The 22914-nt window shown below is 40.2% G+C and overlaps 1 protein-coding gene across 2 annotated transcripts in view; it reads left to right on the top strand.

Annotated features, from left to right (window-relative positions):
• The window catches only part of LOC106050602 (galactoside alpha-(1,2)-fucosyltransferase 2-like), a 44312-nt gene extending 34570 nt beyond the window's left edge, over window positions 1-9742 (top strand). For both annotated transcript variants that reach the window (XM_056015071.1, XM_056015073.1), the window contains one exon: window positions 1900-9742. In XM_056015071.1, coding sequence (XP_055871046.1) covers window positions 1900-2533 — 634 coding nt within the window. In that variant the 3' untranslated portion in view covers window positions 2534-9742. The remainder of the gene's footprint in view (window positions 1-1899) is intronic.
• Window positions 9743-22914: the final 13172 nt, after the last annotated feature.

Raw genomic sequence — 22914 nt, 5'->3', positions numbered from 1 at the left:
GAACAAACTGTAATAATAAATGGCTCTAAATCAACACCGATAACAGTAAACTCAGGTGTACCTCAAGGTACAGTCTTGGGTCCACTACTATTTTTAATTTACATAAATGATTTACCAAATTGCATTAGTTCAGGAACAAAAGTCAGATTATTTGCAGACGATTGCATAATATATAGAACAATAAAAACAACACAAGACACAGATATTTTACAAAGAGAATTAGATGAATTACAGAAATGGGAATCAAATTGGAGCATGTCTTTCCACCCAGAAAAATGTCAGTTGTTAAGAGTAACAAAAAAACTAAAACAAATTAATTCCACTTATCTTATTTATGGCAAACCAGTATCACAGACTAAAAACGCAAAATACCTAGGTGTTATAATAAATGAAAAACTATCATGGAATCCACATATTGATGAAACTACAAAAAAATCAAACAAAGCATTAGGATTTATTAAAAGAAATTTCTATAAATCAAATAAGAACATAAAACTAAAATGTTACTTAACCTTGGTTAGGCCAATAATAGAATATGCATCCTCCGTTTGGGACCCCTCAACTCAAGAAAACATTAAGAAACTGGAACAGACACAAAATAGAGCAGTGAGATTCATAACAAACGAATATTCACATTTGACTAGAGTAACACCTTTAGTAAAATCACTAAATTTAGAAAGCCTTCAGGACAGAAGGCTCAAAAGTAAAGTAGCAATCATACATAAAACACTGAACCATAATCTTCAAATACAAAAACAAAATTTAATAAAATACTCTGAAAGACACAAAGATAAAGGCACATTCCTCATCCCATATGCTAGGACAAATTTGTACAAATACTCCTTCTTCCCTAGTGCTATTAGAGCATGGAATGGGTTGCCTGAGCTAGCCAGGAAAACCAGTGACTTGGCAGAATTTAAGTCATTGGTTAATATGCATGACTAAATGCATGACGCGTAGGACGTAATCATCTTCTTTTTTGAAGTAACGTCTGTATTATATAAGATAAGATAAGATAAGTATGAATGTAAATATGTATGAATGTAAATATGTATGAATGTAAATATAGTTGCTCTCTAAAACCTTAAAATCTTTGGGGCAGATGATGTTAAGGTCATCTGTTTCTATGGCCAACGGTAAACGAACAGGGTGTCATGTGACTAGCACAACGCCCAACCGCCTTCACTTTCCCCAACTAAAGTTAGGTACCCATTAGAGTTTGGGTGTACTTGGGGACGCCCTAAGAATTCCGAAATTTAAAATCCCAGTCTTCACCGAGATTCGAACCCAGGACCTCAGGTTCGGAAGCCGAGCGCTTAACCACTCAACGATCGCGACCCCTATGTAAATAAGTATGTATGTAAATATGTATGACTATAAATAAAATAAATATGTACGTATGTATGTATATGTATTTAAATATGTATGTACATGGCCGTAGCCAAGATTTTTTTTGGGTGGGTGGTTTGGGGGGATTTTTTCTCTCCCCCTCCCCGGCCATATATATTTGTGTTTTTGTGTGTGTGTGTTGAAAATTTCAGCTTAATCCTAGATTGTGTGTGGGAGAGATAATGTGTTTTAAAAATATACGGAATAGTTCCTATTCTTATTAATATAGTGTCCACCCCCCCCTTTTTTAAGTATTAATGATGATCTTAAAAGAAAACAATTGCCAGGCATCAGAACTTTGAAAGATTGGATTTCAAATATCTTTTCTAGTTTTTACGATCTAATCTGGACAGAAGCACGGACACACACACAGACGGACGGACGGAGAGAAGGATCATAAAAAAATATACCCATAATTTCGACACAGAAGTGATTTGTAAACTTTTAATGACTTGTGATTTTAAAATTTAAAATGCGAAATTTTTATTATAATTGTACTTTTCTTTTCAGATGGAATGTGATTAGTGAGTCAGCCTATGCTATATTCAACTCAAAGTTTATGAATCTCCCACCCAGAAACCTCATCGTCACTGGATATTTGCAAAGCTGGAGATATTTTCAGCACGCTCAAGATGAAATTAGGCGGGAATTTACTTTCGTACCTTCCATACAGAAAGAAGCAGACGCTGTACTTGCAAGTTGTAGATCACAACTACAGAATCACGTGATAGTCGGCGTGCACGTTCGACGTGGTGACTTTGTCTCACCCGGAGGTCAGAAATATGGCTACGGAGTTGCGGATGGGTCCTATTTTGTCAAAGCCTTCGCTAAAATAAGATCATTACTACCCAATCAAAACATTACTTTCCTGGTGGCGAGTGATGACATGACCTGGTGTAAGAACAATTTGAACGACAGCAGCGTTAAGATGTTGTCTGAAGGGAATGCTGGGAACCACTTCGCCATTTTGTCCAGCTGTGATCACGTGATCTTGACAGGCGGAACGTTTGGTTGGTGGGTCGCCTGGCTGGCTAACGGGATCACTATTTATTATAAAGATTTTATCAGAAAGAACACTCCACTGCAATCTGGATTTAGCGATCGGGATTATTATCCACCAGGGTGGATCGGCGTTGAAAACTGATAACAGAAGTCTAGCTTTATCGAAAAGCAAACAATCCTAAATCCATCACTTAGGTGAATTCTGAAAAACGAAATGATATTAGCAATAAACCAGTTTCTAAAATCCTATAATACACATGCATCCGGAGTCCGGAGTGTGTTATAATAACGGATTATTTTCTAAACAATCAGACAATGATATAATGTTATGCATGGCGTAAGGATATATTTCTTTACTTCATTGTGTTTTTTTTTTTTCACATTACGCAGACAAAAAAGAGTCAACGAATCACCGAACGCTTCGTAGCTCATTTTGTTTGCTTTATATTTGTCTTACGACCTGATCGTGAATATGCGCTTCGGAATGTTGTTACGACTGTCCTGGTTTGAACCCTGTCTGTCGCCAGCGCGTGCCTTTCTGTCGGAGTTCGAGACTTGAGCGTAATAATCTTCTTTAAAACGAAAAATCGCAAATGTCCAAGACATCCACCCAAAGGTAAATTATCGCCTATCTATGCCGGAGAAACGCCTCAGGCGTGGAAAAAAAAAACACAGCTTATTAGAGAGAGTAACAGTTCAAGACTGGAATAATAAGAACTCAATTGTTGCGTATTATCTCTATGTGAAGATAGGACTATTTTCATTCAACTCAAAAAAAAAAAATTGAAAAATTTCAATACATAAACTATTTGTAAGCCCCCCAGGCACAAAAGCTCCGTACTGAGGTTAACCTTTAGTAGCACGGCGCAGGTATCTGACAGTGCTCCTCTGAGTGTCCCTGTCTCCATTCAGACCAAGACCCCAGCATGCACCAGTCTTGTCGTTCTCAAGACCAAATATATTGAGTTTTTTTATTCTAAGCAATCGTTGAGGATGTGTTCCACCGATTCGAGGTTTTCATGACCATGTTAGCATCTGGGATCTCTCGGAGTCTAGTGAAGTAGCGGCTCCTATAGAACAATGCCCTGAGCAAAAATGTGCCCAATTACTTGATCCTTTCTGTCTGGCACAAGTCACCTGTGCTGCTTGACCGTATTAAGTCCTTTCTGTCTGGCACAAGTCACCTGTGCTGCTTGACCGTATTAAGTTCTTTCTGTCTGGCACAAGTCACCTGTGCTGCTTGACCGTATTAAGTCCTTTCGAACTTCCGGTTACCGTGCTAAAACAGTTCCAACAAACTCTTGCAACGATGTTATCCTCGGCCAATGTGATGTCCATCTCTGCTGTATCTTGATAGCAATGACTTTATGCAAACTCCATAGCAACGCAATAACAATCCTAACAATTAGCCCTGACCTTTTTCATAGTAGGTGGTCAAATCAACGGAAGCTGGTTACAAGCATAAGTAGAAAAACATTCAATCAATAATTTAAAGCCAAACTTTTGCACCGAGTAGTGTTGATGTTTGTTTGGTGTTGATAGTCTTGCTAATAGCGCTAGCCCCATGCTGGCAAATTGATTTGTTGGAAATTATAAGCAATTTATAGATGTTAAATGTATATGAAGTATTTGTGCTTTACTATTTAAATATTCAGTTTGAATTGATTTTTTAGCGATCTATTGCACTATTATTTTGAGAGATTATTGAGGTGCCTAAAAGATATCCACAAACTTACACCAAGATGTCTGTGATATTCAAGATACAAAAAAAAACAAATCGCCTTTTATCATGTTTGTGTTTACGACATAATTCTTCATTTCAAGTGCCATCTTAAAATTGAGTATTTAACTATATACAACAGTAATTGCTCACCTTTACCTGTAGTCTGAGAAACTTTGTGATCTGCCGTCCCACCCTTTTTATTCTTCTTTTTGCTACATGACATTGTAAGCTTTCTCCCTTGGTGTAACGCTGTCCAGTCTTTCATTTTAGTCTTTTCATTTCTTCTTTGTCCTGCCTCTCTTTTGTCCCGCCCGCCTCTCTTCCTTGTCCTGCCTCTCTTTTGTCCCGCCCGCCTCTCCTCCTTTTCTCCTGATAATTTTTCTAAGCTGGAAGAGTTTCACTATTCATAAAGAGCTCAACACATGTTCGTTTTACTTGATATTTAGAATATGGCAGATATATATTCTCGAGGCCTTTAATCTTCAATTCTGTCGCGAAGATATTTCTATTTAGTCAAGTTTGACTTTAAGCATAAACAACTTCAGTTCGGTTGTTTTCAAAAGTAAACATGATTTAGTGCCTTCTTTAATTCAACACAATTTGTTTCGTGCCTTGACGAAGTAATAGTGTAGGTAATTATGCTTTAGCAAATAAAAGCAACTTAAAAGTGTCTTGACAAGTAAATACAAATTAACGGTACTTTTAGTGTCTTGACAGGTAAATGAAGCTTAAAGGTAATTTAGTGTCTGTCTTGACAGGTGAACACAACTTTAGGGTGTTCCAGTACTTTGACTAATAACTTAGAGTTAGCTTTAGACAGTAGAAGTTTGTCGATTTTCATAATTTACAGACATCCATTTTATTTATAGATGTATCTTTCTTTCTTGTGGTCCATGATCTTGTAAAATGTTTGTAAAATGTTTTACATGTTTCGGATGTTCCTTCAGAGTTGAAGATAGTTTACTTCCTAATCCAAACCTCCCGCAGGACGACGGGGGATGCGAGCGGGCAGGATTTGAACCCTCGACCATCTATAAATATGAACGACAGTCCAGCGCGCAAACCGCACGACCAGGCAGCCATCCTAGTCTTAGTCCTGTGTCTTTTAATGCTTCTTGGACCATTACATTTGGTGAGTTCTACTTCAAGAGCTCGTCTAGACATGCTTATTGGCGACTAGATCAGAGTGTTTGTTCTTGTCTGGCCTTCTCGTTGAATTTCAATTAGGCTAGACCTTTCTAGAAGAATGCTGTTTCTGATGATGTAGAGACAGATATAAAAATACTGCTGAAACATCTGATAAATGTTCGTTCTTTCCTAAAGTCAGTTTTCTTTATAAAGTCAGTTTTGAGTATTCTTCAAAAAGTCAATTTGAATTATTCTTCAAAAAGTTAGTTTTGAGTCTTCTTCAGAAAAGTAAGTTTTGAGTCTTCTTCAAAAAGTTAATTTTGAAACTTCTTCAAAAAGTTAGTTTTGCCTATCACTATAATATGTTTGTCAAGATAAACATTTTCCTAGTTGTCGAGTAGAGCTCTCCAGAGCTAAAGATTCATTTTTTTCTAGCTAAATGAAAGCTTCTTTTATTTGGTTTATCAACCTCTTCCTCTGTTTGTAACTGTCTTTACAAATGATACTATGCAGGTAGCTACAAAGTGTCTCAAAAGAAATCCATGTCTCAGCTATTCGATAAGTCGGATAGCAGGATCCTATTTTCCATTTCGTTAGATAGACAACAGATATTATCAATCCGACTTTTGAAGTAAATGCTACAACCCTAATGGTTATATCAAAATTTTGTTATACATAAATAAATAACGGAAAACTAAATATATCATTTGTTTTTATCATTACGACATTTTTATTTATATATACGAAAGTGGCCGAGTGATAAAGCACTGGCATCCACACCGAAGAATCTCTAGATCGAATCTCTGGTAGTGACTGGTATTTTGAGCATCGGGATTTTTAAAATCGCCCATGAGTCCACCCAACTCTAATAGGGGGAGGTAAAGGTGGTTGGTCTTTATGCTGGACAGTCGGCCATACAAACAGATGAACTTTACATCATCTGACCCATGGAGCTGAAAGAGGTACGTTCCTTTTGGCGAATTTCTTAACGTCACACTTTTGTTTTGTTGACTTGCTTCAACTTGCCCACAGGTTGTGACGTTGTGGGCCAGTGTTGAGGCCTTCTACAGTGATCTCACTCGCGCCCACTGAGATTATAATTTGAAGTCAATAAATACGATATTTATTTACTGTAGAGCATGTTTGAATTGAAATAGAAGATTTTAGTTAAAATTATTAATAATTTGTAAGTTAATTTACATTAAGGCAGACTCAGAAAAAAAAAACTACCTCCGTTATATTATAATAATGTATTATTTTTACAGTTAACTCACTAATAGCGTAGTGTCTGTATGTGACTTGTATGAAAACTAATTCGTAAAAGCTTAGTGGTTACATTGTATAAGCGTTAGGGTTAGTTGTTACAAAGCTTAAATCAACTCACTCTGTCTGTGTATCTGCCTGGCCAAAAGTTTGTACACGTTATTTCTCCGACACCCAATTTCGGATTAAGTTGAAATTTTGCACAATTATTTCTTTTACCTGACAACACAAGAATCAATTTTAAAAATACCAATTAGATAATTAACTATTGGTAATAAATTACTTTGTTTGGTATCTCAAACAAGGGAAAGAAAAAGTACTTGACTGAAATGGTGGTATAAGCTGAATTAGTCCCCTTTATACATTGTCGTCTGCGGTTGATTACAAATTTAATTACATGACTGATTCAAACTAATTGATACACTTAATATCAGCTATGTTTTTTTTTAAAGTACTGTTTTTGTATTTTGCTTGTAATTATCGTAAATCTTAAATATATAGCTCACTCATTCATACAATGATTGTATATATTATTCGTATTAAATGCATTGTAAATGGTGACACAACAGAAAGAGAAAGTATTATCAGAAAGCTCCTGGGTTTGGTAAAAAGAGGGTTTGGTATACATCAAAAAAGAGTAAATAAAGAAAGTGGATATGCTATAAAGAAGGCGTGATATAAAAAGGGCGTGCTATAAAGAAGGCGTGATATAAAATGAGTGTGCTATAAAGAAGGCGTGATATAAAAAGTGTGTGCTATAAAGAAGGCGTAATATAAAAAGGGTGTGCTATAAAGAAAGTGGTTGTAGTCTAAAAAGGGTGTGGTTTAAAGTGGTTGCGGTATAAAGAGGGTGTGGTATCAAGAAAGAGGGTGTGGTATAAAGAAAGAGGGTGGGTATAAAGAAAGAGGGTGTGATATTAAGTGGGAGCGTTGTTTCATTTAAAAAAACACTTTTTGTCCAAATCCATAATGTAATGATGAAGGGAATTAGACATTCCAACACGAAACGAAGGCACATTGAATGTCTAATAACTGTGCATAGGTGTAAAATGTATCTGTAATTGCAAACGTTTTGTTCTCTGTTGAACACGTTTTTATTCCATAAATATTAATATACGTTTTCAAAGTAATTATATGTTTTATTAATGTATACACAATTTATAAAAGCTGTTTTTCACACACTCATTTTACATAAGGAAAACGATTTTGTACTATACATGTATACTAGCATTACCCACCGGCTACACCCTTTGATTTGTTAATTTTGCAATGAACCCCTCCTTTTTTTCCTTTAGGATAGCAACAATAATAATAAGGCCCGCAACTTAAAGCTTCCTCATGATGGCCCCATACATTCCTTAAGCCCTCAAATTCTTGTATCTCTAACGTCAAATAGGACTGGCCGGTCACTTCGAGTGTCACTTCTCTCCCCAAGCTTCCAGCCTTTACACATTGTCTTATTCATATTTTCTGACTTTTCAGTTCGAATATTCGAATACTCGAATTATTTCATTGACTGTTATGATATTTTTTAGCATGTGCTCAGTCTGTCTGTCTTTCCATCTGTCTGTCTAGTAAAAAGTTTGAACTTTTTTTTTCTCCCATTTCCTATTCTCGGATCAAGTTAAAACTTTGCGCAATTTTTCATTGAGCCTGACAAGAGATGAATCAATCCAACATATAATCGCCGAGTATTCTTGAACAGTTCAGCTCCGTATTGAAATATTTGAATGCTTTCTGATGCTTTTCAGTCAGTGTCCTTTTTTTTATTATTGCATCCTGCACATCGAACGCTCTTATAGACTTATACTATTTTGGTCGAACACTTCCCACTTCCTATTCGAACACTTCACCCCCCCCCACCAAAAAAAAAAGGTCGCTTATACCGACCTCCCACACACAGAAACTAACTTCTGGCCTGAGAATTCTAGTATCACTTCTCTCCCCGTCACCAGTCCTAAAACATTAATTTTACAATCACTGACTTCTCATCGGCTTCTTAATTCAATTTAAAAGTATTACTAGCTGGATAGGACCTGCGGCCTGCGGGCCTTAGTTTGGGAATGACTGATCTAGTAGATTGGATTTAGATCTATGTGGGCCCTATGTCACATTTTGTTTTCGCCACTAAAATGAATGGAGAGTTTGAAAATTGGTTTATCAGTTTAGCCAATTATTGATAACTAATATAAAATACTATGAAAACTGATTGACCCGACAAAGTTCAAATGTTTCGATTGTGGGAGGAAGATTTAACACTACGGTCTCCGCCATGATCCAATGAACATTTATCAAGATTGGTCATCCGGTTTTTATTTCTATGCGGGACATACATAGAGACATACTCCGTACATTCTACTTTATATATTAGCTATGTTGCTTTTTGTCGGATCCCTTTTTATTTTTATCACTCTGGCGTCCTAGCGCTTTTACATAAGAATGCTATTATCTTTCAACACAAAAATAATAGAGTTATACTTAGATTTCATTTGTTTCAATACATTTTGACTCACAAAGACACCTAAGAAGTCAATTGCGGCTTCATATAACAAAAAAAAAAAGAAGATTATTTCATTCAATGTCTACAATGGAAAGTTTTGTGCCAATGAGTAGAAAGGAAATCTATGCATAAAAATAGTTTTTTAAAAAGTTGGAAGTTAAATCTTATACTTTTCGATATATCGGCTTAAAAAAACAATTGGTTAGAAATTGTGTAGTAAATTTTGATCAATTTATCCGTTGCGGTTTCAATCATGAAAGTATCTTAGTTTTTCTACACCTAAGGCAACTAATAACAGGTTCAAGTTTCGTAGTATGTAGTCCACGACAAGAGCTAGCGAAAGGGAAGTCAGTGAATGAGTGAATAAGATAAGAGAAGATTGGAAATGTAGCCATTACTTCTTTAAATTGTGCTTTAAAATATGATTTATATAGTTTTCAAGATCTGTAGTAAATGCATTCTAGGTTTTTAAACTTGTGACTTAGTTTTTTAAGCTACGGTAGTTTTTGTCCACGTAAATGGTTTTGTTGAGTGAAAGGGAAGAAGTGTGACTTGTTAATGAATATCAAAATGTCTTTCAATCACACAATTTTTTTCTTTCTCTCTTCATTGGCTTGTTGACATTCCTTGCATTAGATGTTATATATATGTATATATAATATTGATTTGTAGGGTAAATAAAATAAATTATTATACGAGTTAATGATGACAAATAAATGAAATGTTAAAAAAAAATTGTGTTAAGTTGTTTCGAATATTTGTACAATGTAATTTGTTTCTTTTTCGAACGATCACCTCATACACTACCAGTAAAACAAGTCTAAGTAATGATGCAACTTAAAGCAAGTATCAGCAGTGACATTTTAAGGGAAATCTAAACAATGACACGTCGTACAGCTGGTCTATGTGTATTTTGAGGCATTGATTTGTGTACCATATGATGCAGAAGTCTTGTTTATGTGTATCACCAGGTCAGCGAACTCTTCCTCTGTTCCTGCCAGACCATACAGTCATCCGGAAACGCGCAAGTTAATAATTCTTCGTCCTCCACTGCTTACAGTATCATCCTAACCTTCAAGAGGCAGATATTGAAAAGTGTTGGGGGAAAGTGGGCAGCCTTGTCTTACTTCAACTGTGGGTTTTAATCAGTCCCAAATGTTATTGTGAAGTACACTGCCCTAGTGGCCTGCTTTTTTTAAATATTAAAATTTTAATCTAAAATTTTTATTTACGCCTAGAGTACCCCATGCCACAAATGTTCGAAAGCCTTCTTGAAATCAACAATCCTATGGTATGCAAATTAATGCTGAATTAAGACAACATTATGACAAATGGTCAACATGGCTTTAAAATTGACATCAGTATTGGAAGAAAAAAACTACTGGCCAGTGTCAGTAGTTTTGAGTATCTAGGAACTATTGTTTTAGTTTTAGGAACCAAACCTGAACTACTGGCCAGAATTGCACAGTCCAGACCTAGTAAGCTCAAAACAATCTGGAAAGACAAAGGCATATATCTCGACTCTAAAATCAGACTGATTCGCCTTTTGGTCATGGCCACATTCCTGTGGTGACCCTGGTCACTTTATCCCCTGGTCATTTCTTGTATACTTGCGAATCTTTGACGCTAACTCCTAGCTTCGGAAGTAACATGCTATAGAGAGACAACTAGATATCACCAACAAATACCGCAACACAAACAGAGGCTGTTGGGACCACGATGACCTGCTGACCATTGTCCTAAAATGCAAACTAAAACGTTATGGTCATACTGTTTTTCCCTTTTTCTTGCGCCGTGTAACCCTTGGGGCACCACACATAACCTGCCGACCGTCTTCCTCAATTCATCCTATTCTTTTTCCTGGTACTGTTCCTTGAAGGAAGGTCTTTGCTAGCACTGAGGACCTTGTGATATGAACATATAGATCTCATATAGTTTAATAAACGGCTATTTTCCTATTGTGTATTGTAATGCACTCAGTGCTCGTGGGCATGAGGTCAAGAATAAGACAGTGAGCCTCCTTCCTTAGATTGAGCATAACAAAAACAAATCAAGCCATTTTGCATGAAAAAGTACTTTTTAAACAAGAAAAACAAAAACAAAAAAAGCAGTTGTCAGGACTGAATTCTGGTCAGCCTGGGTCTCCTGTTTACTGTAGAGGAGAAGGGGGGCAATTCAGGTGGTTGATTTCAAAACTGTTATTGTTTTGGGTTGTTTTTATTTGGTGAGATGTTTTGTTGAACAATGTAACTCATGATAAGGCAGTGTGTTTTTGTTCCTAGTCCAGGACAGTTGGACTTTTTGGATATATATAGTCTAAGTGTAGACTCTAACTATTTAATATTTTTTTTTGTCAATGCCTTGCAATTATTTTTGCAGAGGCGTAACACGGTACTCGGTACTCGTGGGCCAGGGTTCAAAAGTATGATAGTCTTACTTAGATCTTTCCTCGCTGTTCTCCGCATAGGGCGGCAAGCACTTTCCTCTGAGATCGGTCGCAAGCGACATTAACCTAGACCAGGGGATCTCAACCTGTGGGTCGCGACTCCACTTAGGGGTCCATTGACGATTTGCCAGGGGTCGCCAAAGACCATCGAAAATATGTATTTTTTTGTATCTATTCTTCTATTGCTGTTGGGGGGGGTCACGGCAGAGTGGGGGGATTCTAAAAAGGGCTCGCCGAACTTAAAAGGTTGAGAACCGCTGACCTAGACTATTCGTCATAGTAGGCCTCAACACTGATCTGCAACGTCCCGAACCGTGGGCAATGGAGACCAATAACTCGTTGACACGTCGTAAAGAACGAGATTTTGAATTTCGTTTTTTTAGGGCGCCCCTGATGTCAACGAGTTATTGGTCTCCATTGCCCCGGACAGGCCCCCAAAAATGTCAAGACTCATTTTCTCTCTAATATATGTATGTGTCATGCTAAATGTACCCAAGTCCTGGACAATACCATAATGACACGTACAATGACAAAATAAGATTCAGAATGCCACTTTACCGACATATAACATGTTTAATTACCTTATTTTCACTATAATACAGAAAAATAGTTAGAGTCTACACTTAGACTATATATATCCAAAAAGTCCAACTGTCCTGGACTAGGAACAAAAACACACTGCCTTATCATGAGTTACATTGTTCAACAAAACATCTCACCAAATAAAAACAACCCAAAACAATAACAGTTTTGAAATCAACCACCTGAATTGCCCCCCTTCTCCTCTACAGTAAACAGGAGACCCAGGCTGACCAGAACTCATTCCTGACAGTTTTTTTTAACGACAATACTTCCTTTATACACCGTATAGAACGATTATTTAGTTACAAGCAAAACATTTTTTAAATATTAAAAAAAAAAATACCTCGATTATACAACTTAAAATAAAAAGAAATAATTAAAAAAAATATATTTGGTTCAAACTGGGTATCGAACATAGTCAGCTGCCTAAACCAACGATGTTACCCATTTGGCCAGCGGGCAATGCTAACTTGTACAACGGGCTATGTTGCTTCAAGTAAAAAAAATATTTTTCTATAAATGAAGTTTGGAAAGTTCTATAATATATAGTTATATACTATAATATACATAATATAAAACCACAGACCGAGATATTGTACTATATATATATATATATATATATATATATATATATATATATATATATATATATATATATTCGATTTTTATATACAATTTGTTTAGGTAAGTGCTGCTGTACACAGAAAGTATCAAACATAAAAAAAAACAGGTTAGTTTGTTGTGTAACACTATTCGGTAGATCTTAATTGCATTTCTATAAGAATATTTATATAGATCTACACTAATCGACCGGCGGCGTAGCATACGCCGCTATTTTTGCAGGGACGGCCTTAGGCCACTGCAACCTATGCGACAGCAGTGGGCCCCGCACTTTCATAGGACCCGCTGTAATTCAAGGTGTATAAATTATTAAATTAAACCATTTTATAACTTAAAACAGATTTCCCGCGCTATTCTGTCGATTTACCAGGAGCTGCTGGAAATTTCAAGAAATCGCAAAATATACGAAAAAGTCCTTAAAATATACGGAAATATATTCACAAATATTTTCATTTTGGGGTGTGTCATTTAATATGGAAAACGCCAATCTTACAGCGGCATTATGCATCAGCCGTAATTGTGTAATCTAGTGAAAGAAGCTTCTCGCGCCTCAAACTAATAAAGAATTACTTGAGGTCAACAATTCTCAAAGATAGAGACATTTGGTAATTCTTGCTATTTAGCGTGATCTATGTAGGAAACAAAATTTATGATATACTGTATGACTCAAGGCTTGTAAAGTAATTATATACGTAGTAAAAAATGAATAAAATGCATAGACGAATTTATTTTCTAATACAAACTCTTAAATTTTATTTATTATCCGCTTCCCTACCCAAACTTGGCGCCGCGAAATCCGTTTCGCATAGGGCCCCACAATGGTTAAGTCCGGCCCTGCTATATATATATATAGTAGATTACTTGTTCTCTTTCCATGACTTCTCGGTCACAATGGTGAAGTCCGGCGCTGCTATTTAGTGTTTGTAAAATGTTTTACATGTTTCGGATGTTCCTTCAGAGTTGAAGATAATTTTTTTTCGTGGGGTGACTATCCTCACAAATAAGACAGTGATCTTTCCTTTACTTATTCTTCTCGTCCAAACTGCTAAGGGAAGAAGAGAATTAAATATATCGATATTATAGATAGATGGGATTAGTAGATTTAAGTTAATAAGTTAAGTAATAAGTAGGCCTTAAACATCAACTATCATTCAATTTTTTTATTTTTTTTGCGGTGTTATTGCTACTTGAGACATTGCCTAGTGTTGTTGGTGGTTGGTAATCTAGTTGAGTGGATATGTAGTTGAACAAACAACTGATATCCGCGAGTCCTTAAATGTCCAAACCAAACAACTGAACAATTAGTATAAAATAAGCTATATGAACAGAACAGTATGTATAAAATAAGCTATATGAACAGAACAGTATGTATAAAATAAGCTATATGAACAGAACAGTATGTATAAAATAAGCTATATGAACAGAACAGTATGTATAAAATAAGCTATATGAACAGAACAGTATGTATAAAATAAGCTATATGAACAGAACAGTATGTATAAAATAAGCTATATGAACAGAACAGTATGTCTAAAATAAGCTATATGAACAGAACATATGTCTAAAATAAGCTATATGAACAGAACAGTATGTATAAAATAAGCTATATGAACAGAACAGTATGTATAAAATAAGCTATATGAACAGAACAGTATGTCTAAAATAAGCTATATGAACAGAACAGTATGTCTAAAATAAGCTATATGAACAGAACAGTATGTCTAAAATAAGCTATATGAACAGAACATTATGTCTAAAATAAGCTACTCCGGCCTTTTGGAAGACAGAACTTTGTTGCTACATAAAGAAGGGAACTGTCAAATTCACCACCCGCCCCGTCTCTTTGTCCTACATCTGTTCTTTTCAGGTCAGCTTTTCCTCCAGACCCAAGGTGGCTAAGGAGCGGCATCTTGAAGTGTTGGCGATGACCGAGAACGTGAGTGGGGCTCAGGGATCGAGAATACGATCTTCAAACTGGAAGTCTGAGAAGTTCGTAGCTAAGAATGAATCAATGGAAGAGATGGTTGTCACGTTTTATCTTTGTTCTTAAGAAGATAACAACCACAGTTGTCTAGGGAGGCATCTTGAAGTTGGCGATGACCTTTGAAAGTGAACTACAGAAACTACTTCCTGGTTTACTCGTTGACATCTTTGTCATCTTAAATGACTTAAATGTCCAACACTTTTGCGAAACAGGATTTTCCAACTTGTTAAATACCGACGAAGATTTGATGCAGAAGTGGACATTCGTTCTGATCTTGCAATAGTTGCAAAGACTGATTTACAGTTCATGATCTGGCTAAACAGAGACAAGACCTACCTTTGCATTGAAGTTGGCTTCTATCAAAAATTGTCTTAACAATTTTGTAGCAACGTAGTATACAGTTGCCCGACCTCTAGGCTTTGTCAGGCTTTTGAAATTACTGCACAAGATTAAAACATAAATATGGCGAATACGCAATTGAAAGTCATAAAGAAATCTATAGCAAATTTGTGACTAAACCTACAGCTCTGGCAAATAAATGATGACGTGTTTTTTACGTTAGCAAAAACACAGATGATTTTACGGTTGTGGATCGCCGCATAGTAGGCAATCGCAAAAACGGGTCGCGGGACTAAAACGGCTGAGAACCGCTGACTTTCATACACACCATCGTTAGTGTCGTATCGCATCTAAAAAAATGTCAAGGTACATAATCGGTGTATTACTCCTACATACCATTGATCAGAATAGTTATCCATCCTAAATTTATGTTCTGTAAAAATTCTTAAAATATATATTTGTTGTTTTTTCCCCTCTTCTTTTTCGCAAACCCAGTTGCAACCTACATATTTTAGCACAGTATATACAGACAAAGCCGTTGTCCGCCGGGGCCTATATTACGTTTTACGTTCGTATATAATAGTCTCGTGATCGCAAGAGTGCATCTCATTCAGGGACCATCTGCTGCCAGCTAGTGGGACAGATAGTTGAGACAAATCTGGCCCTTGGCTACATTTAGTTGAAGTGGAAGTCTTTCTTGTCTGCTAGTTTCTTCCATTAAAATCAAACACAGGAGGTCCAGTTTCGTCTTGTGTCGCTATGAACAGTCATAAACATAGCACAAGACAAGCAACCAATACTGACCACACAAGACAAGCAACCTACACTGACCACACAAGACAAGCAACCAATACTGACCACGCCTGCAAGGATAATTTGAAAAGGAAATACTTTAAATAAAAATCGACTTTAGGAAAAGGTCTTTATTTTTTTTTTTTAGTTATAACGAGATACTTAGCAGATTATATCATAAGTCTTCTCCAGGAGGCTTTGACGATGCTCACCACTTTATTTACTTAAATCGGCGCATTGGGTGGCAAGCTAGCTCTATAAAGATCTGCCACTGTCAATGCGCGGAGTTCCAGTACCACCTCATCGTCGTCGCCGCGTTAACACTCCGCTCTCCTGGAGTGGCCAATGGTACTGGTTGCTTGCCGCTGATAAATGAGCAGCCGGCAAGTGTAAAAGGAACATAAAGGGGTTATGTCCAGCCCCCCCCCCCTTTGTGGGGCCCAGGGGCAACGGTGAGTAAGAGACCTAACGGGATCTCCGAAAAGCGGATAGCGCTGGACACCAACTCGAGGGTTGGTCGGGTTCTCCTGGGACTCGGCTGATTCGCGGGTCTCTCTTTGGACAAAGACTGGATTGACTGGCGCGGCCTTAGCGGGCTGCGTCGGGCGGACTGGTCCACTATCTAGGCTCTAACTAGCCCGTCCCTGGTGCGCTAGTGGAGGAATTCGCCGCGACAAATGGTAGTTCCAATACTGGGAATGTCAAGAAACGCGCACCGCCCCACTCCTGCATATCAGGAAACTTATATGCCAAACTGTGGTGGTGATTGCTTGGGCAGGTTTCTGCCTTGTCCTTTGTGGCGACACAAGTATAAGCCATGCACGCTGCTGCATTAGAGCAGTAACTAAGGCCTCCAACCATACAACAATGATAGATACAGACACGGAAAAAAGCGGGCACGAGCAGATCCGAACAGGCTTCGTGCCCCGGGTAGTGGGCGTCAGGCCAGGGCACGAAAAGTCCACTACTAGTCGCCCCACGACCTCGATGAGGGGGAATTTGTCAGGTCGTGAAAAATTAGCTAAAATTCCTCCACCAAAGCCCTCTTCTCAACGAACACTGCATTCGTACCTCCTTCGGAAGTCCGATTCGAACAAGGTTGATGGAAGTCTGCCACAACCTCCTGCCGACTCAGATACACAGCAGGCTTATATGACTGGAAGCAAAATAGTGACAAGAGCCCCCGGCTCTCAAACAACCCAAACTGACACTAGTGGGATCCAACCCACCCCAGGGACTAAGCCCATAAACACTAGGTCCCTCCTGACTTTACAAATAAACATCTGTGGGGTAATACCCAAGATGTTAGAGCTCTCAAAACTCCTCCACGAGAGGGCAATAGATGTGGCATTATTACAAGAGACACTAACTGGCAAACGCAATGCCAGTATCACCGGTTATACTGCATTTAAGTGCAAGTGCACAGACTGCCGGGGGCTCATAACCTACGTACGCAACAACCTGGTTGCTACACAAGTCCCCGGTACACGAGTGCACGGGCGTACCGACGCCATCACCCTTGGGGTACATAAACTCGGGCGTAAACTCACGGTAACTAATCTGTACCCCCCCCCCACCAGCACGAAATTAGTCTCGAATATGACTGTACTAATATCAATACTCACAACGTCATCGCAGGAGACTTTAACGCTAAGTCTCAGCAGTGGGGCTATGATTCAACCGACTCGTCGGGACATAAAATCCATGAACTCCTAAATAACTCTAATTTGTTCTGTCGGCAAAACAAACATACTCCCCCAACTCTATACCATACTGGAAATGGCAGCCAATATAGACCTGACCTCACTTTAATAACAGCAAATTTAGAATCCCACACACAATTCACAGTCCTGGACGACATTGGAAGCGACCATAGGCCCATATTGGTCACAATTGACCTCTCAGAGGCCAGTGGTGTAACTCCAAAAATTCCGCGGAAGTGGAGTTACACCAAGGCGAACTGCCAGCCTACGAGGCAGCAGTCGACGCTGCCTTAATGAATTTAGCAGTGGAGGAGAGGGACGTCGATATCATATATAGGCGTTATAACAGCAGCTATGTTGGGTGCGGCCAAGAGGTTTGTCCCGCGGACTTATCCTGGCGTAAGGAAGAAACGCGTGTGGTCTCAGGAATTGAATAAGCTGGTCCTGAGACGTAAGCGAGCCCGGAGGCTTCCTGAACGGATGGGTACCCCTGAAATCCGGCGGGAGTACAATCGGCTCTGTAGAGCCACGAGTGAACTGGCCCGACGCGTCTGGTCGGACCATTGGAACGCTGCCTGCGCCGGGGTGGATCTTAGGGACTCCTCGAAAGCCTGGCGTCTTCTGCGAAACCCTGAGCGAACGGCTGCCCCTCTATTGTCATTCAGAGGGCCCGTCTCAACGGTAACCAAAATGGCCGGCTTGTTGAATCGACATTTTGCTAAAATCAGCAAGCCTGAAAAGAAGACAAGTCCAAAGCCCTCAACAAAGAACGTAAAAGACTGGAAAGGGAGCCAGATGAGCCTGAAAGCCAAGCAACGTGCAACGCACCCTTCTGTCGTGCTGAGCTGGACATAGCGATAGCTAAGTGTAAAAACCAAAAATCTCCGGGGCCAGACAAGGTTAACCCTGAGATGGTATTGCAAGAGGTAAACTCCTGGAGTTTATGAATCGAACCTGGGCAGAGTACTATCATTGTGCCAGTCCTTAAGTAGGGAAAAGACGCGACTAACGTGGAGTCCAACAGACCCATTTCACTAACCTCAACTCTTGGCAAAGTTGCTGAGCGAATGGTTAACGAGCGGCTAGTTTGGTCCTTTGAGAGTGCGGTATCCTGGCGCCAGAGCAGGCCGGCTTTAGGGCAGGCTTGAGCCCGATCGACCAGGTCACAACATTTGCACAGGAGCTGGCCGACGGGTTCCAGAGGTCCGAAAGCAAATATGCAGTGTTCATAGACCTAAAACAGGCTTACGACCGTGTGTGGAAGCAAGGCCTCTATCTTAAGCTAAGAGCCATGGGTGTGTGGGGCAAGATATACAATTGGATACAATCCTTTCTGTCTGGGAGGAGCACACGTACAAAATACCAGCACTCCCTTATCAAGCCAAAACAACAACTCAATGGCCTGCCTCAGGGCTCCGCCCTGTCGTGTACACTTTTCATGGCCTTTCTTAATGATTTACCCAGCTCACTGCGGTCCAAAAAAAACTGCTTTATGCGGATGACATTGTCTTCTGGTCAACCGAGAAGAAAGCCGACCAAATTCAGGCGGCACTTCAAGCAGACCTCCAAACCATCTCCTCGTATTGCGACAAATGGCAGATTTTGATAAACATTGCCAAAAACGACCTGGTCCCTTTTCAGCCTAGGGATCGACATTATTAAGGCTCCATTAACTCGGTGGGCTGCGACTCCAACGTGAAAACACGCCAACATATCTAGGGGTGACCCTGGATAGAAAGCTGACAATACTCCAGCATGTCCAGGAAGTTGAAAGAAAAGCCTCGGAGAAGTTAGCGTTACTAAGAAAGCTGGCCAGCACAAAGTGGGGTGCCAAAGCTGACATGCTACGCACATTGTACTTAGGGGCAGTCAGATCACAAATTGAGTACAGCTATACAGTTCAAGTATACGCTAGTAAAACTGCCCTCGAATCACTCGACCGAGTGCAAGCACAGGCCCTACGGTTCATTTGTGGCACCTTTCGGACAAGCCCAACAAACGCTGCTGAAATCTTAACAAACGTGGCACCCTTACATCTTAGGAGGGAGAGGGTAGTACTTACGGCCTACGAGCGCTACAAAAGGGTCGACTCTAGGCTACCCACCTCAATATTAGTGCGACAGTGGAGAGAGAGGAACCGCATTAAAATGCGATCGTTCCTCCACATTGCGGCCAATTTGTCTAAATCAGCTGCGCACTCCATTGATAGAATCCCTATTAGAAGAATTAATACGTGCCCTCCGTGGAGGAGATTGCCGGCCCCACAAATAAACCTGTCCCTGATAGGGCAAGAGGGAGCCACCAAGAGGCGACTAACACCTGCCATTCTCCAAAACTTGGCATCCATAAACATAAAATCCTACCCAACAGATGCCATTTTCTGCTATAACGATGGGTCGGTGTTGAGGGACCCCGATAGATCAGGGTATGAGGCCCTTATAGCCTACCCTGACCGGACAGAACCAGACCGGCTCTCTGGTCCATGGATGCCGAATTGACAGGGATAACTCGGGTGTTCGAGGCCATTAGGGCCCGAATGCTCCAACGCGAGACTAGTGCCACTACGGTGGTGCTGGTCACTGACTCTCGCTCCAGTCTCCAAGCTATGGGTGGCGACGGGGGAGGGTCGCCCGTAATAGAAGAGGCAATCGGCGCCGTAGATAACATCCGCCGAGCTATTGGAGCTGTCGTTTTCATGCAGTGGGCGCCTTCACATTGCGGCGTGAGGGGCAATGAAACGGCAGACGCCCTCGCAAGGTAGAGTGCGTTGGCGGCCACACACCTCGAAGCACCAAGCACGTACTTACAAGCAACGGCACAAATCCGAGCACTCATTCATGAGAAGTGGTTAAAGTCCTGGGAGGAATCCGACAGAGCACGTGGTGTCTGGCAGCACATGCGTCACCCAGATCGCGACGATCCATGGTGGCGACTGAGGAGGTCAGAGCAGTCAATTAATGCGCAGTGCAGAACGGAACACTGTCCTATTGGGGCATACTTTGCCCGGTTCCGCACGAACTTTGACTCCCGATACCGTCACTGTGGAGAGAGCGTCGAAAGAGTGTCGCACGTCTTGTACGAGTGTCCCCAGCTCCGCGATCTAAGGGGGGACCTGTCTGAGCAGTCACTTGACTTGTATGGTAGCTATGAGGCACTACGCCGGACGGCTAGGTTTCTTGCCAGAGCACTACGGGAGGACTAGTCCTTCCTGTTCTGATTTTTCAATAGGAGTTCATCTCAGGCGCCACTGTCAATGAAGCCTCTTCCCACCTGGTGTCCACTGCTCTGAGGTCGTCCATGAAAGTGGGGCGCCAAGTTATACGAGGACGTCCCTGTTTGCGCTTTCCTTGTATTAGCCTCTATGCCATCGCAACTCTTGGTATGCTGGATTCATTCTGTCAAAGGACATGTCTCACAAATATCATTCGACGCTCGGTCACAGGCTCATTAAGAGGCCGAGTCCCAGTTCGGCGTAGGATTTCTCTGTCTCAGCCCATTTTGTATCTCCACATTAAGACTTTTCTCTTTAGGCAACGCTAAAAAATTAAATAATAATCCTTTTTTTTTTTGGTTCTGTTACAACATTTAAAGGATGCAACTCAATGAGGTATGGGACAAAGACAATAAAAAGTTTAATCAACATAGATCACCAAAACAAGAACCGTTCCAATCTTCTCGCACTACCTCTTCCTCTCTCCCCGTTCATTTAGTTCATCCTCGTGCGCTGGTGCGCAACCATAGAGTCACTACAGAACATGATCATTACACTGCCCCCTTCTTATGTCTGTTCGTCCCGAACTGACTCTGTTCCTCTCTCCTCTCCACAACACCGATACAACCGATTGACGTGTACCACCTTGCATTTAGTTCGAGACCCCTCTGGATACGGTATACCACGTCGTTGATTCTCTTCACAATTTGATACGGACCTTCCCAATCCTTTTGTAATTTAGGCGATCTTCCCTTCCTTCTCTTTGGGTTGTACAGCCAAACGAGATCATGCTCTACAAACTCCGTAGAATTGGCTCTTCTATCATATCTGGTCTTCATGAGGTCGCTACTGTATTTTATCCTACTCCGTGCAAGTGCACGAACCCTCTCAAGTCTTTCCCTAAATTCTGTTACATATTCGCTAGCTGTCGTTTGTTTTTCTCCTGGTAACCCAAATAAGAGGTATGCTGGCAGCCGCAGTTCCCGACCAAATAATAATTTGGCTGGCGTATAACCAGTGGTTGCATGAACAGCTACTCTATAAGACATGAGGAATAGAGAAATGTAGTCATCCCAATCGTTTTGCTGTTCTACTGTTATCTTAGCCAAGTGTTATATCAATGTGCGATTAAAGCGTTCCACCATCCCGTCTGACTGAGGGCGAAGTGGCGTTGTTCGAGTCTTTTCAATTTTTAAGATTTTGCAAATCTCCTGGAATAGCTTGGATTCAAAGTTGCGTCCTTGATCTGAATGTAGTTCCATAGGCACACCAAAGCGGCTAATCCAGTGTTCCACTAAAATATCGACTATTGTTGTGGTTTCTTGGTTTGGTATCGAGAAAGCCTCAGGCCATTTACTAAAATAGTCCATTATTACTAGAATATATCTGTTGCCTTTTAGTGTCTCAGGAAACGGGCCAGCTATATTCAGTGCGATTCTTTCCAATGGAACACCTACGTTGTACTGTTGTAGGGGTCCCCTTGTTCGACGTTGCGAGCCCTTGGTTGCTGCACATCGGTCACATCTTTTGCACCAATCCTCTACGTCTTCCTTGTACCGACACCAGATCAAGAGTAGAAAAAATCTGTGATCCAGCAAGCGTATCCAAGGTATCGTCTATTCTTGGGAGTGATAGCTATCTTTATGCGTGTCTTCATTAAGTGCTCTGTAGTCTACACAAAATCGCATGGATCCATCTTTTTTTTACTAGGACGATTGGTGAACACCAAGGGCCATTAGAGGGCTCTATGACCCCTTGCTGTCTCATTTGTTCTATCAGGTCTGTAGCCTCCTGTTGTTTTGCGAGAGGAAGGCGGAGTGGTGGCTGCCGAATCGGTCTATTTATTCCAGTATCGATCCTATGTTGTACCATGTCTGTTCTTCCGCATTCTGACTCATCAGATGGGAAGATGTCTGCAAATTTCATTATCAACTCTTTGGCTTTGCTATACTGCTCTTCAGATAGGTTCGCCTTGGTTTCTGTCAAAAGCCTGGTAATTTGAGGGTTGACCGATTCAGTGGGCGTAAAAGAAACGTTGTTAATGTTGCAATTCTTAATTAGGTCGATTGTATGACATTTAGCAATGTAACTATCCCTTCGTAGATGCTTCTCCCTCAAACCAAGGTTCATGATTCTGACAGGTACTCTCTGATGATCTTTACCGATCATGACCAGCGTTTTCCCTAAAGCCACTCCGTCGTAATTGTCTTCCGTTCCTTCTATTAGCGCCG

This window comes from Biomphalaria glabrata, chromosome 17 (assembly GCF_947242115.1).
Source record: "Biomphalaria glabrata chromosome 17, xgBioGlab47.1, whole genome shotgun sequence".
In the NCBI taxonomy this organism is placed as follows: domain Eukaryota; kingdom Metazoa; phylum Mollusca; class Gastropoda; family Planorbidae; genus Biomphalaria; species Biomphalaria glabrata.
This window is presented reverse-complemented; position numbering and strand designations above follow the sequence as displayed.